The sequence below is a fragment of the Megascapheus bottae genome, unplaced genomic scaffold (assembly GCF_031878675.1).
Source record: "Megascapheus bottae isolate mThoBot1 unplaced genomic scaffold, mThoBot2.hap1 HAP1_SCAFFOLD_50, whole genome shotgun sequence".
Taxonomy (NCBI): Eukaryota; Metazoa; Chordata; class Mammalia; order Rodentia; family Geomyidae; genus Megascapheus; species Megascapheus bottae.
In genome coordinates this window covers 1,809,669-1,825,784 of record NW_028327837.1, presented here as the reverse complement: position 1 = coordinate 1,825,784, position 16,116 = coordinate 1,809,669, and the positions used below count along the sequence as shown (strand labels likewise).

At 38.5% G+C, this 16,116-nt stretch overlaps 1 protein-coding gene and 1 pseudogene across 1 annotated transcript in view; one reads left to right on the top strand and one right to left on the bottom strand.

Annotated features, from left to right (window-relative positions):
- The window catches only part of LOC150039056 (uncharacterized), a 341,232-nt gene that overhangs the window by 312,798 nt on the left and 12,318 nt on the right, over positions 1–16,116 (top strand). Inside the window, exon 10 of the mRNA XM_090328058.1 lies at positions 15,612–15,735. Within this exon, the coding sequence (XP_090184184.1) occupies positions 15,612–15,735 (124 nt within the window). The remainder of the gene's footprint in view (positions 1–15,611; positions 15,736–16,116) is intronic.
- LOC150039057 (E3 ubiquitin-protein ligase RNF139 pseudogene) lies at positions 5,258–7,218 on the bottom strand (annotated as a pseudogene).

Here is a 16,116-nt window from a genome sequence, read left to right as displayed (position 1 = left end):
CAGTCAAACCTTAATTTCCACCAGGTGTGTGAGGATGTTTGTGGGTGTTGAATGAACCTAGAATTGTAACATATACAGAAACATGTTTCCAGAATGAAGGGTTAAGAAGAAAAAAGGGGTTAGCAAGCAGGAACCAATAATCAGAAAGCCCAAGTTAGAACACTGAACCACTTTGTCTCTTGATGCCAACTTTGAAGGAGAAATGGGAGAAAGAAAGACAAAATTGTAAGGATAAACAGATTCTTTTTCTTAATGATTTACTTATATAGATTATTAGTCCTGTTTCTATATACATAACATGTCAAACTCAACTACCATGAAATTTCTAAAATGGACTCACATTTTTGTTTTGTTTTGTTTTCCTTTTTAGAAAAAAAGAAGGTAAAGATCACATACTTTTCTTCTACTTTCTTCATTTCAATTTATTTTTTTTTGCCAGTCCTGTCCTTAAGCTCAGGCCTGAGCACTGTCCTTGGATTTTTCTCAAGGCTAGAGCTCTACCACTTGAGCCTCAGCACCACTTCCGGCTTTTTCTGAGTATGTGGTACCAAGGAATTGAACCCGGGTCTTCGTGCATGCTAGGCAAGCACTCTACCACTAGGCCAAACTCCTGGCCCATTTCAAATTCTTAACTGAAACATTACATGTAACAATAGCTGGTCTTAACTTCTATAAAAGGCTATAACAGTGGCCGGGAGTTTGGCCTAGTGGTAGAGTGCTTGCCTAGCATGCAGGAAGACCCAGGCTGGATTCCGCAGTACTACATTCACAGAAAAAAGCCAGAGGTGGTGATGAAGCTCAAGTGACAGAACTCTAGCCTTGAGAAAGTCCAAGGACAGTGCTCAGTCACTGAGCTCAAGTTCAGAACTGGCAAAAAAAAAAAAGAGTAAATCACATTAAGTTTCTTTGCCAACATAGACAGTTACAACAATTCTTTTATAGTTGCCTTAAACATAGGCATGAGAAAAACTTACTGAAGGAATTGAAAAGGAAAAGGAAAACCATAGAGAAAACAAATGGATGATAAATGTAACATATAATTTTGAAACACTCAGATCTGAGAGGCAACTATTTAAAAAGCCCCAAAAGACAGAGTGAACACAATCTATTGTTCTAGTCAGCAAAATAAGACAGAAATCTCACACGTAAGAAATACTGTTTTGCATATGCATTTCAGAAGTTTCTGTTAGGAAGTGAGTGGAAGATAGAGATTTTCTTATTCAGGACTGGAGAGCATAGAATAAAGAAACAGATTTCTTATAATTGATTACTTCAAGCTGAATGTGCATGAGATTATTAACATGTGCAGTATCACTGTCGGTGAATGTAAGACCATGCTCACTCTGGTCTCTCTTTCTAATGTAATCTTTCTCTCTATCCACATTGGCCAAAAGATGAATTACATAGACATTCTTTATACTTTGTAAACACGTTTTGTCTAGCCAGCACTCTAGTGGTAGAGTGCTTGCCTAGCATGCATGAAGCCCTGGGTTCAATTCCTCAGTGCAACATACATAGAAAAAGTCAGAAGTGGTACTGTGGCTTAAGTGGCAGATTGCTAGCCCTGACCAAAAACTGTCCAAAGACAGTGCCCAGGTCCTGAGTTCAAGCCCTAGGAATGGCAGACAAAAGAAAAAGGGAAAAAAAGAAAAGTAACGTGTCTATGTTGTTTCCTTGTCAGAGTAACAGTGACTTCATAGAATGAATGACAGAGTTCCTTTCTTTCCATTTAGTGGGACATTATTGATACTTCTTTTAGTCTGGAAGAATTCTATAGTGAATCTCTTCATTCCAGGGCTTTTCATTACCTTGGCACTGTTACTTCTAGCAGTGAGGGGTTCAGGTGGTCTCCCTGCAGTTTCAGTTCGCTCAGATCTCACCCATGTAGGGGGAGCAATGAGAAAACCTCACAGGCCACAATTTGTTATTTTATATCCAAAAAAGTGTTCAGATACTTTAGTATTTTTTCCATTAGTTTTCCCCTCATTTTCCATGCTAGTGTCTGAAATGTTTTAAGAGTCATAGCTCTACTTCTGGCTTTTGGGTTTTTGTTTTTGGAGGACTTTTTTTGGGGGGGCTAATGATAATATTATTGAGTTTCCTGTCTGAGCTTACTTCCAATCAGGATCTTTAGTGCCCAATATCCCAAGTATTAGGTTTACAGATGTGAGACATTAGCAGACAGAAAATATTATTAACCTAATCTAAAATATATTCACAATAAATACAAGTTTTAGGTATGTAGGTATGGACATAGGTAGGTACTTACAGAAATAGATAAATAGATAGATCCTTCAATAACTCTTCACCGAAACACAGAAAAATTCATTCTCATTTTTGTGGGGTGTGAAAAAGAAAAATGGAGCTTGTATTTAGGTCACCAAGTTGGATTAGTAGGCATTCTGCTGTTGAACCATACTTTAAGCCCTTTTTCTGAACTGATTATTTTCTTTGAAAGGTAATAAGATCAATATTAATTGATGCCTAACAGCTTGTTTTGAAGAGAACTCCAAAAATGATTTAAAAAATTATATGAAATTGGATACTGTAAGAAACTGGCATTGTTTTCTAATAATTTCACATACATGGTTATTATTTTGATATTCACATTCAAATAGGAATAGACTTACAAAGTGTTATTTAGCTCTCTAAAATAAAAGGTACAGATTGTATCGTATTGTAAGTCATGAAAATGTGTGAGGATAAAAAGCCAGACCATGAACACATTTTATACAAGGGACTTGGCTCTGGGTGGGGAAATGGGGACCAAGACATGAGAAAGGGTATTAATGTATGTGAAGTAATGAACTGTCTCTTTGGCGAATATAATGTAACCCTTCTATTAATTACAATAAAAATATGAAAAAAACAAGGGACTTGGCTCTATATAGTTCAATTTAGCTGTCCTTTCAGCCAAAGTCTGGAAAAAATGCTTAAAATATCATAGAAAAATTATTCAATCTACATTAATGAAAATAATGATGCTTTTTAAGATTAAATACAACTCAACAGAATGTCTATATGAGAGCAGAAATGGAATTAACAAGTACCTGTCTGATGCCAGAATTATCTGTATTTTATTTTCTTTACAGAGTAGACAGACAAATGAAAATATCAGAGGTAACTTCCAAGAGAACATCATGAACGTCAGGCAAATTTTCTAATAAAGACACTTTTGAGGGCCGGGAGATTGACCTAGAAGTAGAGTGCTTGCCTAGCATGCATAAAGTCCTGGGTTCGATTCCCTGGTACCACATACAGAGAAAAGCTGGAACTGATGCTGTGGTTCAAGTGGTAGATGCTAGCTTTGAGAAAGCTCAATGATAGTGCTCAGGCCCTGAATTCAAGCCACAGGACTGGCCATAAATAAATAAAGAAAAAAGAAACTTTTGAAGTTCTAGATTTTTGCAGAAACAATATACATGAAAATGTAATATATTGCATATATTGTTCTATCATTCAGTGAAACTTCAATTGTATTTCACACTTGTATTTTCTAATGCTATATGTACCTAATTGCACCAGTGATTTTAAGACAGGGTTTTGGTTTTTGCCCAGGGTGTATCTGGACAGTGACTCTCCTATTTCATATTCTGCCATTGGCCACAGATGAAAGGAGCATGACACCATGGCTGGCTTTCTCTGTTAAGATGGAGCCTCAGTAACTTTTATGCCATATAGTCTGCAATCATCATCCTCTCAATCTCAGTTTCCCACAGCTGAGATGGCAGGCATGAGCTACTGCGCTAAACTTTAATGTTTTTCTCTTATACTTCATAAAAGTGAGAACAAACTTCTGGTGTCTAGTTCATTCATGATCCAGTGGTGAAGCTAACAATTATTGATGCTTATAGTTGAGTGACCTGATGCAAAGACAAACCTTCTGTATCTCAGATACAAAAGAAGCGTCCATGACTCTTATAGTAATAACTCAGTACTTGATAGTCACACCGGGTCACATTTTCTTCCCTTTTACTTTTTACCTCGTTTTCTGGTAGGAACTTGGATTCCTCCCTCTGGTTTTTAAGTTTTGTTTTCATTTCTGCTGCATATAGTATTTTTATTTACTTCAGGAAATGCATTAAGTGGTCAGGTACTGGTGCTCAGGCCTGTAATCCTAGCTACTCAGGAGGCTGACTTCTGTGTATCATGCATGGAAGTCAGCCCAGGCAGGAATGCCCATCATTCTCTTCAATTATTCAGAAAAAAAAGCTGGAAATGGAGGTGTGCTTCAGTTAGTGTGCCAGCCTTGAGCAAAAATAGGCAAGCAAGTGAGAAAAGCCCTGAGTTCAACTGCCAGCACAGCCAGCCCCCAATATATGTCATGAATAGAAATCCAGAGGTAGCCCAGTGGTAAGCAAGTAAAAGGCCTTGCTTTGATTCCCGGGATGAAACACACACACACACACACACACACACACCACACACACACACACACACACACACACCACTTGAATGGCCCTTAGTTACCATTAGTTCATCTTTGGCTACTGATGCGCTGTAAAATGTAATGACTGGATTTCAGTTATTCCCTTCATATAGAAATTCTTTGATAAAACTATCTTTGTCTTCATATTCTGCTTTTAGAGTGTGTAAAATAGTATGGGTACAGCTTGTAACACCTCAGGCCTCTTTATAATTTACATGTTATTTACACTCCCTTAGGTGGCCATATTTAATGGTTTAAATAAAATGTAAGAAGTACATTTGGACAGCTTACAGTAGGGTATTTTTTTTGTGGGTCATGGGGCTTGGACTCAGCCTGGGCACTATCCCTAAGTTCTTCAGCTCAAGTCTACCACCCTACTGCTGGGCCTGGACATAGTCCCTGAGCTCTTCAGCTCAAGGCTAATGCCCTACCCAGCTTAGTAGTGCCTTTTTTTTACATATGATCATAATTTACACTTTGTAAATTGTGAGAAACTTTACACATATGAGCAGATAGTATTATACTTTATATTGCAGTATGAGAACATCACCAGGTAACAGTAGTAGCTCACACCTGTAATTGTAACTACTTAGGAGGCTGAGATATGAGGATTGTGGTTCAAAGCCAGCCTGGGCAATAAAATCAACATGACATCTTTTTTTTGTCATAAAAACGTGAAAACATTTTATTCTATGTACAATAATGTACACAGATTTAAATAGATACCAAAGAGACCAGAAGTAATTAAAGTGGTATATTTACAGTAGCACATCACAGTAAACAGAAAACCATTCACAGATTCAACATTGATACTGTTTTTTTGTGCTTGGTTACACACTGAAGTGAAGCATATTACTTCATTTTGGATGAACTGAATTTTAAACGAATACCTCAATGATTAGTAAATGCTATTTTAATCAGTGTCATCATTAACAAGTTCTTCAGCTGCTGCGCCTGTGGGCCGAATCCCTCCATTTCTTTCTCTTTGAACATCAGCATCATCATCAACATTGTCATTATCATCATCATCATCATCATCATCATCACAATCAGTACTGTCATCTTCATTTAATTCTCTGTCAGATTCAGCAGATTCTTCTCTTATAGCTTCCTCTGGATTTTGATTTTCATTGGGTGCAATAAATCCATTGTTGTTAGACACATTTGAATCATCCTTGATATCAACTTCAATGTATACTTTTTGATGGCACATTGGACAAGTATCTTGAATGTACAGCCACTTCGAAGGCAAAGTGCATGGAAATAATGATTACAAGGTGTAACACGAGCAGATGTTGTAAACTCATGGTAGCAGATTGCACATACATCACCTGTTTCTTGCAAGCGGCTCCCTTTTACTTCAAGAAGTGAATTGATTTTCTTAACGGCAGTTCTACGGTTCATGAATGTCTTCCAGCCCTTTTTTGCTTGTAAGTAGATGTTAAAATAAGCATGTAGGCACATCATACAAGCCCGAATTTTACTTCCTGACTCAAACATCATAGTATAAGCCCCATTTTCAAACATCACTACTCCAAATATAAATTCAATAATATTGCCTATTGAACGAACGTAGTAGACATAATCATCAAGCTTTTCCCAGAGGACATTATAGTAGCCATCAATCATGAATAATGTATAAACAGTGAGAGAAACAATTACTTTTAAGCAGAGTTCCACGCAAAGGCTGTTACTGCAAACAACCATGTATTTAGTGCATAGTGATGCCAGAGAACATAACTGAGTAAAACAGGAAGGACAACCAGGCAAGCAGAGACAAACAGCATGGGAAAATGTCTATGAAAAGATGACACATGGGAGGCACTGAGAGACATTAATACAGGATCTGTCATTCCATGGATGAAATGCAGGACTGCAGTTAATAAAAGGCACATGTTTCCACTTAAGCGAATAAGTCTCTCTTCTGGCCTTAACCCACTTAAACCAGTCTGAAGAGCCAAAATAAAAAATAAAACTGGTGCTACAAAGCCAAGCGGCCTGTCATCTTCTTCAGTTGATCCAATAAAGGCCAATATTCCAAGGCCCAAGTAATGGGCTACTGAAGAAATTACAGCACTCATGCCCAGTACAGTTAGGGTAGAATCACATCCACTAATTATAAGGTTACAAATGAGGTCCCAGAAATCATCCCAAGAAATAAAATAGGACTCAGTTTCATTTGCCATCCTTAAAATGTATATTAACACTGTAGCCTGGGCTGTAACTCTTGTTAGCCAGAAGACGCGAAGTATATCTGGGAAACGAATCCTCTTCCATGTGTCTTCCATCAATAACTGTAATCCATAAATTCGATACATGTGCCTCACTAAAAGATAAACTTATCGTGTAGAATAATAAGAATAGATGGACTGAATCTGGAGTGGTGTGATGTATCCACTTCCAGATGTGAGCTGTAGAACAATGAGTGCCGCCTGCAGTGAGGGCCCTTTCCGAGGAAGCAGCTCAACCCTGAAAGCTGATGTGTTGTAGGCACCATAGAAGTCAGTGTGCGAAGCAACATAATAATTCACCAGCACTGAAGTTGCGGCTAACAGAAATTCTGAGCTGTACACGTAAAACTTGAAAAGTGATCGTTGTGACAAGATCGGAACAATACTGGATACAAATATCCCGAGGAGCCAGAGGAGGACCTGGAGCGCCATACAGAACCGGCTCTGGCTGGAATCGCAGTAGGAGTTGAAGATGGCGTCGATGATGTCAAGGCAGGGCACCCGGAGCGCCACCTCAAGCGCTGTCCACATCTGCTGAGGGGCCATCCTCCCCTGCTGCTGCGGTGCCCCTCCGCCACTGCCACACCAGGGGCTCGGGCTGCGGCTCCGCCCCGACGCCCTCCTCTCCTCTCCAGCAGCCCACCCCGCCGCCTGCTGGCTTCATGGCTTGAAGCCAGCTTAAGCAGAAGTCCAGAGTTAGCCAGTAAAAATTCAGTAGTGGAGAAGAGTGGTTCAGCCTTAAGTGACAGTCTAGGGGTAGCCTCCAGGGCCTAAGCTCAAGTTTCCATGCCAGCACCTTCCCTGCCAAAAATCCACCCTAAAACAATTTGTATGTTGTCTAGTTACTGTATGGATTTCAAACTCATGATCCTTCTGCCTCCAGACTAGCTGAGATTAAAAGCATGTGACAGTATACCCAACTTCTCCTTCTTGTCTTCCTCCTTCCTTCCCTTCCTCCTTCTTTCCTTGCTTCCCTCCTTCCCTCTTCCTTTCCCCTCCCTCTTCCCTGTCTCTCTTGTTCATCATATGAATGAAACAATCTGGCATGATGCTCTGTTTCATATAAAAGTTCTTTCATTCTGAGATACTTATTACATAAACCCTCTGCATTCTTTTTGTATTTTGGAGTATTATTTCATCACATTTTATTTATTCATTCTATTCATGGACACTGGGAATGTTTGTATTTTTGGCTGTGATGAATGCAACTGTTATGGATATTCCCTCTTTTTTTCTGTTTTGTTTTGCTTTTGTTATGACTAGTGAGGTTTGAATTCAGAGTCTTGTGCTTGCCAGACAAGGTTTGGGGTTGATTTTTTGTTTTTGTTGTTGTTGTTTGGTACATAGTGGGGCTTGAACTCTGGGCCTGGGCACTGTGTCTGAGCTCTTCAGCTCAAGCCTAGAGCTCCATCACTTAAGCCATAGGGCCGCTGCCAATTTTCTGGTACTTAATTGGGGCTAAGAATCTCATGGACTTTTCATGCCCTGGCTGGCTTTGAACTGAGATCCTCAGATCTCAGCCTTCAGAGTAGCTAGGATAACAGGTGTGAGCCACAGGCGCCCAGTTGATATTGATTTTTTTTAACCAGTAGAGCCATACCTCTGGCTAGTTTTGCTTTTGTTATTGTTTAAATAGGCCTTCCTTTATCCCAGGCCATTGTGGACTACTATCCCCCTATTTATGCTTCTCACAGAACTGGGATGACAGGCATGAGTCACTATGTCTAGCTTTTAATTATTGAGATGAGGGTTTGTGAACACTTCACTTTGTCTGGCCCTGGACAATGATACTCGCAATCTCAGCCTCCTGAGTAGCTAGAATTAGAGGTTTGAGCTACTGAGCCTGGCCGACACATTCCATTAGTAGTAGTCTTGTTTAGATATGTTTTCATTTTTCCCAAGGAAATACTCTAGAATCTAATCTCTGGCTCATAAAACATACATGTTGATTTATTGAAATTGATAGATTTTTTCCCCAAATCATATTATTAGACACTCCTTCCCAAAATGTATGAATATGCCACTTGCACTGGCTGATTTTTTGTGTTTTTGGCTTTTTAAGTTTTATCTCTCATGCTAGAAGTATAGTGGTTTTTGCCTTGCATTTTAACTGATGCTGTGTTAATACTGAGCTTCATAGAAGTCAAGATAATCAAATGAAGGGTATATATGTATGGTATGAGTATGAATAGGAAGTGAAGCTAATGTGTTAGTAGTTTGGGGAATTTGACAAAATCTGAAGCCAAAAATATGAAACACTTGGCTGGGAATAGGAAAATTATCTGTCCAAAAGTTGTAAACTATATGGTATTTGAAGTCAAGATTACTTAAGTGTAGCTTACTAGTGTATACAGTATGTATGAAGCCTTTGGCTTCAATTGCCAGCATCAAATAAAAGACAAAAGGAGGAAAAAAATAATAACGTTTTATGCCAATAACATGTTTGCCGGGGCCAACCGGCAGCAAACCAGGGTTCGCAGATTGGGGTTCCTGAAATAGGGGACAAGGACTAGGAAGAAAAAGAAGAGAGACAGACACACCGGGTCCAGGATGTCCGCAGTCCAGGCAAAGACTGACTAGACTGCCGCGTTTATTTTCCCCTCCCCCTTCTTCCCTCCTCCTCTCCCAGGGAACCTCCAGGTGTTACATTCATATGGTAATTCTCAGGTCATTTACATAGAATAGGGCCAGAAAGCAATAAGACAATATAGCCATCGTCTGATGCAAGTCAAGGTACAGTTTGATTCCACTCTGGCTCCCAACACATGTTTACGCTGCCATTTGTTCACAGGTGCAGATGGTGCAAACTGTGCCCTTGGCACCAGAGACTGGTGATGACAATAGCTGTTCTATTAAAGGAAACAACCCGAACTATGACACTGAGGTAAAAAATTCAGTCCAGTTTTTGTTGTTGTTGTTGTCGTTGTTGTGAGTCACCAGACTTGTAGTAGGCCTGGGCACTGTCCCTGAACTCTTTGGCTCAAGGCTACCACCCTACCCTTGAGCCAAGCCCCACTTCCGGTTCTCTAGAGGTTAGAGATAAGAGTCTCAGGTCCTTTTGTGCCTGGGCTGGCTTTGAACTGTGATTCTCAGATCTCAGCCTTCTAATTAGCTAGGATTATAGGTGTGAGCCACTGTGCCCAGCAAGTCCAGTTTTGTTTTTTTTTAATATTGATCTTTTACTCAGTGGCAAGGCATATGCATATGCACATATTCCTTTTTTGTGGGTCATGGGTTCCTCAGTTCTTCAGCTGTGTCCCTTTGAGCCACAGAGCCACTCCTAGTTTTCTGGTAGTTAATTGGAGATAAGAATCTCATGGAGGACCGGGAGTTTGGCCTAGTGGTTAAAGTGTTTGCCTAGCATGCATGAAGACCCAGGTTCGATTCCTCGGTACCACATACATAGAAAAAAGCTGGAAGTGGTGCTGAGGCTCAAGTGGTAGAGCTCTAGCCTTGAGAAAGTCCAAGGACAGTGCTCAAGCCCTTAGCTCAAGCCCAGGACTGGCAAAAAAAAAAAAAAAAGAATCTCATGGACTTTTTTGCTGGGCTGGCTTTGAACCACAATCCTAGCTCTCAGCCAGTACCCAGCAACATAAAGATTTTGAGCCAGGCACCAGAAACTCATGCCTGTGATCCTAGCTACTCCAGAGGCTGAGATCTGAGGATCACAGTTTGAAGCCAGTAGTGGCAGCAAAGGGTCAGAAGTGGAGCTAATAGTCAAGTGGTAGGATGTTAGCCTAGACTGGAAAAGGGGAATGCATAACATTTAGACTCTACATTCAAGCCCCAGTACTGTGTAAAAAAAAGCCAATCTAGTATTTCAAGTTATCTGCTTTTTGGACTTTAGTTAACTAAGCTGATTTAAACATCTAGAAAAGTTCTATTAGTGAAGAAACTAATTCTCGGCAATAATACTAATTGCATCCAAAGGAAAAATCATGAGAAAATATATGTTTATTTATTATGAATTAGATACTTTCATTCTTTACCTATAGTCATTGGAATGTCTTAAGTTAAAAGACTGAGATTAGCCAAAGACACCTAAGGCTAGTGTTGTAGATTCTGGGTTAGAAATGCCAAGTACTTATTTTTCCTTTTAATTATTACACAAGCATTTTATTAAAATCTTAGAAGAGATTAATAGAAATGAATATAAAGGAAAAAAATCTAAAGTCATACAAATTGTCACCATCCAAACAATTAGGCACTAACTCATATCCTTCTTTAACCATATGGTTTCCTGATGCCTTTGAATTTTAATATGTTCAGCTGATTCCTTCCTATATACAAATACATATGATTTATACTCATTATCTATCTATCTATCATCTATCTATTATCTGGACTCTTTCTTTGCTTTTTTTCTCAATGACTCACTTTTTTATCAATGAAATAAGCATCCTAAGTATGATTCTGTATACAGGAAAATATGTCTGGACATGTTTGGATTACTGGTCTCCACATCCTAAAAAGATATACTGGATATAGAGGGCATATATGAGCCCCTGTATTCATGTGCTTTTGTTTCACATATATACTTCTCACATTTTCCCGTTCCACTCTTTCTAAAAGAAGAAGTTCAAGCATCTCATCAGAATGTGATTCCCACATCTTCCCACAGCTTATTGTTCATCCCATTATTCTTCAGACTCCTTGCTTTGTTCTTTTAAAGAAGGGTGCTGCTCAATCCTCTGAGGCTGCAGATCTAACAACACAAAGTCCAGTAAAGGCACGAGTACTAAGTAAGAAGTCCTATTTAATTCTAAAAATTTATTTGACAAATTTTCTTTGTAACATATTGGCTGCCATGTTTCATAATCAATAAAAATGATAGCTAACAAAGGTAAATTTAAAAGGTGGATCCAAGGAACAATTACAATTGCATACTTCATTTTTTTTTTTTGCCCATACTGGGACTTGAGCTCAGGGCTGTCATTGGGCTTTGTCAAGGCTAGAGCTCTACTATTTGAGCCACAGCACCACTTCTGGATTTTCCTATGTATGTGGCAACAAGGAATCAAACCTGGGTCTTTGTGCATGCTAGGCAAGCACTCTACCACTAGGTCAAACTCCTGGTCTCCCTTTTTCCTTATAGGCCAAAAGTCACTTTGTAAATTGACCAATTTTTTATCATCAAGTTCTTTGAATAGGTTCATTAGAGTATGCCACAGAATTGGATTCCATAATGAGTTTCAATTTAATGTGTTCTGATACAATAGGAATGTCATGGGATCACTTACAGGGGAGAAGAAGTGATAAGCTCACTTAGACAAGAGACTAGATTTAGGAAAATAAGGTATGGATATAGAAATGGCAATGAGCAGATGAAGAACTTTGTTGGAAAAGGAAAGACACAGTGGACAATTATGAGAAAATATCAATTCACTTTCTAGAACAGCATCTTTTTTAAGAAATATAATAAATCACTCTCTCAGAAATTATGCTTAAAGTTGCGAGAGCTATTATTAATGGAGAGTCTGATTTGAAACACAATCCTAAAGGTGCATGGTCACAAGGCCGTTCCTCCCTGGTCTTGTCAGAGAAAGTGACACAGTAGGAACCACCTTGCCACTAGGGAAGTGAAAACCATCTAAGGAAATATTGTTCATTCTGAAAGTTTTAGATGCAGTGCAAATTTGATAAAGAAGTAAACTTCACTTCAAAGAATGCCCGATCTGGGCAAGTAGGGAAAAAAGGCATCTTTAATGAATGTTACAAATAGTAGATTAAGTCACAAAAGAGGAAAACTGATTGCCAAATAAGAGAAGAAATAGTTCTTGAAAACACTTGCTGTTGAGGTGAAAACAATTGGAATGAGCTGCTGATAGGTTACTTAAATGAGGCAGATAAGAATAGGGTGATTGTGATTCTTAATGTACAGTTATTTCTTTTTTCTTTTTCCCCTTCTGGTTAATCTCATGTAGTTACTGTATCTGGCTTTGTTACCTGGTATTTTATATATACATTTATTTGTATATTTGCAACTAGAGAAGAGGGGAACAAGATGATTGGGAGGGGTGGGTGGTGAGAAACGGGACAAACATGAGAAGGGTTATCAATGTGCTAGAAGTAATGTACCCACTACCTGACAAGTGTAACTATAACCCCCTATACATTACCCTGACAATAAAATAAAAATAAAAATAAAAGAATATGCACTTTGAATTTGCTCTTTTTTATTATTTTTTTTACATTTTATATTTAGCCTCTTGTGTTGGTTCACTTATATCAAATAAATTAATCACAGAAATGTTTCCATGTCTTCCTCTCAGATGATATTCAGTATATATTCAATTGATGAAAATCTGGGTCATTAAAGTAATTCCTGAAGGGAGAAATAAAAGTATTTTGCTCAGGGTTACTTTGAACACTTGAGGATAAACTTTTGTTATGTCTAATTTAAGAATAGACTTCTTTCTTTTACTATCATTTATCTGACTTCAGTAGATGACTGGTGAAAAATATGGTTTTCTCAGCAGGCCATGACTCTCAGTCTATTGCAGCAGAAGAGCAAGAGAGTTGTGAGGGCAGGGAGCATAAACAGCCTTTGGTATGTTCATCATTTACATTCTATCTTCTCCTGCAAATGTATTTTATTTATTCAATAATATAACCAAAGGAATTTATTTACCTCACAGACTACTCTAAACAATCAATAGTTCAAAATAACAAGTGCACTATAGTTATTTTACTAAGTATGAATATTGAGACATTATTGCAACTGAAGGAGATGACTAATAAGGAAGGGTTTATAATATTACAACACAAACAAATTTTTTTTTGCCAGTCCTGGGCTTGAGCTCAGGGCTTGAGCACTGTCCTTGGACTTTCTCAAGGCTAACGCTCTACCACTTTAGCCTCAGCACCACTTCTGGCCTTTTTTCTATGTATGTAATACCGAGGAATCGAACCCCGGTCTTTGTGCATGCTAGGCAAGCACTCTACCACTAGGACAAACTCCCGGCCCAGAATTTTTTATTTTAATGAATGGAATCAGAAAATATAACTAAAAATTTATAGATGGATTTAATGATAACTTAGCATATGTTGATATTGGGTAATCTGCCATGGATATACACATATGAATGACGTAGAGATTACCAAATTGAAGGAAACCATTAGCCAATGCATCCTACAGGAACGTAGGGCTTGGTTTTTTTATAGCACATTAAAAATTGTTATGTGTTAGACACTGAATCCATTTCCCTTTCTGAATAATTACCTTTGGAGAGATAGTCAGGAAACAAACAGGATGAATATTTACATGAGAGAAAAGGAATCTGTCAGCAAAGAATTTTCATCTCTAGAATCCCTTCCAGTGAAGGTGTTAAAAAGGATTTCATTTTTCTTGCTTGCGGAAATGGAAGCCATTAGGAAGAAAATTCTATATTCAGACAATGGGTTCCCTAATATGACATTGTATCAGACAAATGAATATCTAGGAAACATTATCCAGGGAGACAGAGCAGACAATGCCTAGGTTCATCATTTTATCCTTACAGTCATAGATTGAGCAGTTGATAGTAAGATACTCATTATCCTGGCATCTACATTGTTACAATGAATAAGAAAGGAATGATGGCAGAAAGACAAGACACATTTTTCACATTTAAGAAATAGCTTCTTACCAGATACAGAGGCTGGGAATTGGAAGGTCCAGGTTCAAAGCCAACCCCCACAACAGTCTGGGAGACTCCTGGTCAACAATAAGTAGCCAAAAAGGAGGCAGGCAGTGTACCTCATGGGGTAGAGTCCCGAAGTGGTCTAGAAAGCTGAACAAGAGTAAGAGGGGCACTCAGTGTAAAGGTTGGAACCAGCTGAATCTGAAAACCAAAGAAACAAAAACTGTCCTATTGCTTTCATTCTTAAAACTTATTATAATTTTTCCTCATAGGGAAGAGTTGTATATTGTGATAAAACTTTCAGTATTTAAATCTAATGTAAAGAACAAAATTTCCATGGAGCTCTCTGTGATTTACTGCTTTCTTCTCACTGAAAGCTTTTCCTTAATATATAGGTTCTGTACTTCTGTCTTTGTGTATCTAGGACAATACTCTTCTTTTTTCTTTTGATGTTAATCCTGAGTTGTGATCTCAGGGCCCCTGCCCTGAGGGTATTTTTTTTTGCTCCAGACTAGCAGTCTCCCACTTGAGCCAGGCTCTATTTCTGGATTTTTAGTGGTTCATTGGAGAAAGAGTCTCACAGGCTTTGCTGCCTAAGCTATTTCAAACTGTGATTCTTTGACCTCAGCCTCCTGAGTAGTTAGGATTACAGTTGTGAGCCATTAGAGCCCAGCTGACATTACCTTTTCTTTTGCTTAATTCAGTATTAGGATCTCTCTTTATTATACAAATATCATCTTTTCAGATGTAAGCTATTCTCCTGGAAAGTGTTTTTATATTTAATTCGATCCCACTGAAAATAGTAGTACTTTTAAAATTATGTATTTGATACTCTATCCTCCAAAGCTCATGGGATATTCACGGTTGCTGTCTATGTTCTTGAGTTAGTTGCTTGCTGAAATACTCCCACCAGCCATAGTTCTGTGCATCTGCTGGGTTTTTCTATAGTCACACGCTTGAATGACATGATCAATGACCTGATGACAACCACAGCAGCAACAACAGTTGTTTCACATGCAAATCAGAAAGAAATAGGCACTGCAAATAACAGGGTCCTTTTTAATGAACGGTAGCATTTACCCTTAATATTGAAAAAGTAATTAAATAATAGCTAGTATTCATACTTAAAATATATCTTTTTATCTTTATCTTATATATTTGATTCTTGATTTTTCCTCTAACCTTACATGAAATGAGTTCATTTCAGAAGGATCTTTAGTGCAAATATAAAAAGATGAATAATTACCATATTTGTATATTCGATATATGGCATTAGAAGTATTTTCAGAAACACATACACATTTTGAAATACTGTTACTTACTTTATAGACCACAGACCAAATCAATGGAACAGGTGGCACTAATGTCTTCTCTAAGTCGTCTGAATCAGTCCCAGAAGAGTCTACATTGCCTCATTATGAGCAAAGTAAACAACACAGAATGGAAGGTGAAGGTAAGGCCACTGAATACCTGTAAGGTCCTTTTTTAACCAGTCCTGGGACTTGAACCCCAGCTTGGGTACTGTCTCTGAGCTTCTTTTGCTCAAGGCTAGGACTCTACTACTTGAGCCCCAGCCCCATTACTCTTTTTCTGAGATGAGACCATTATGGAACTTCCTGCCTTGACTGGCCTTTAACCCAAATCCTCAGAACTCAGATAGCTTAGAATACAGTTGTTGTGAGTCATCGGCACCTGGCTTCTAAGGTCTTTTAGATTACTTACACTAGCGCTGCTTATCACTGTTATACCATACCAATGTGTTATTATTGCATTAGTGTCACAAATATGCCTCAGGTTAAAGTAGAATGAGGGCTACACACTTTGCCATGGAGAG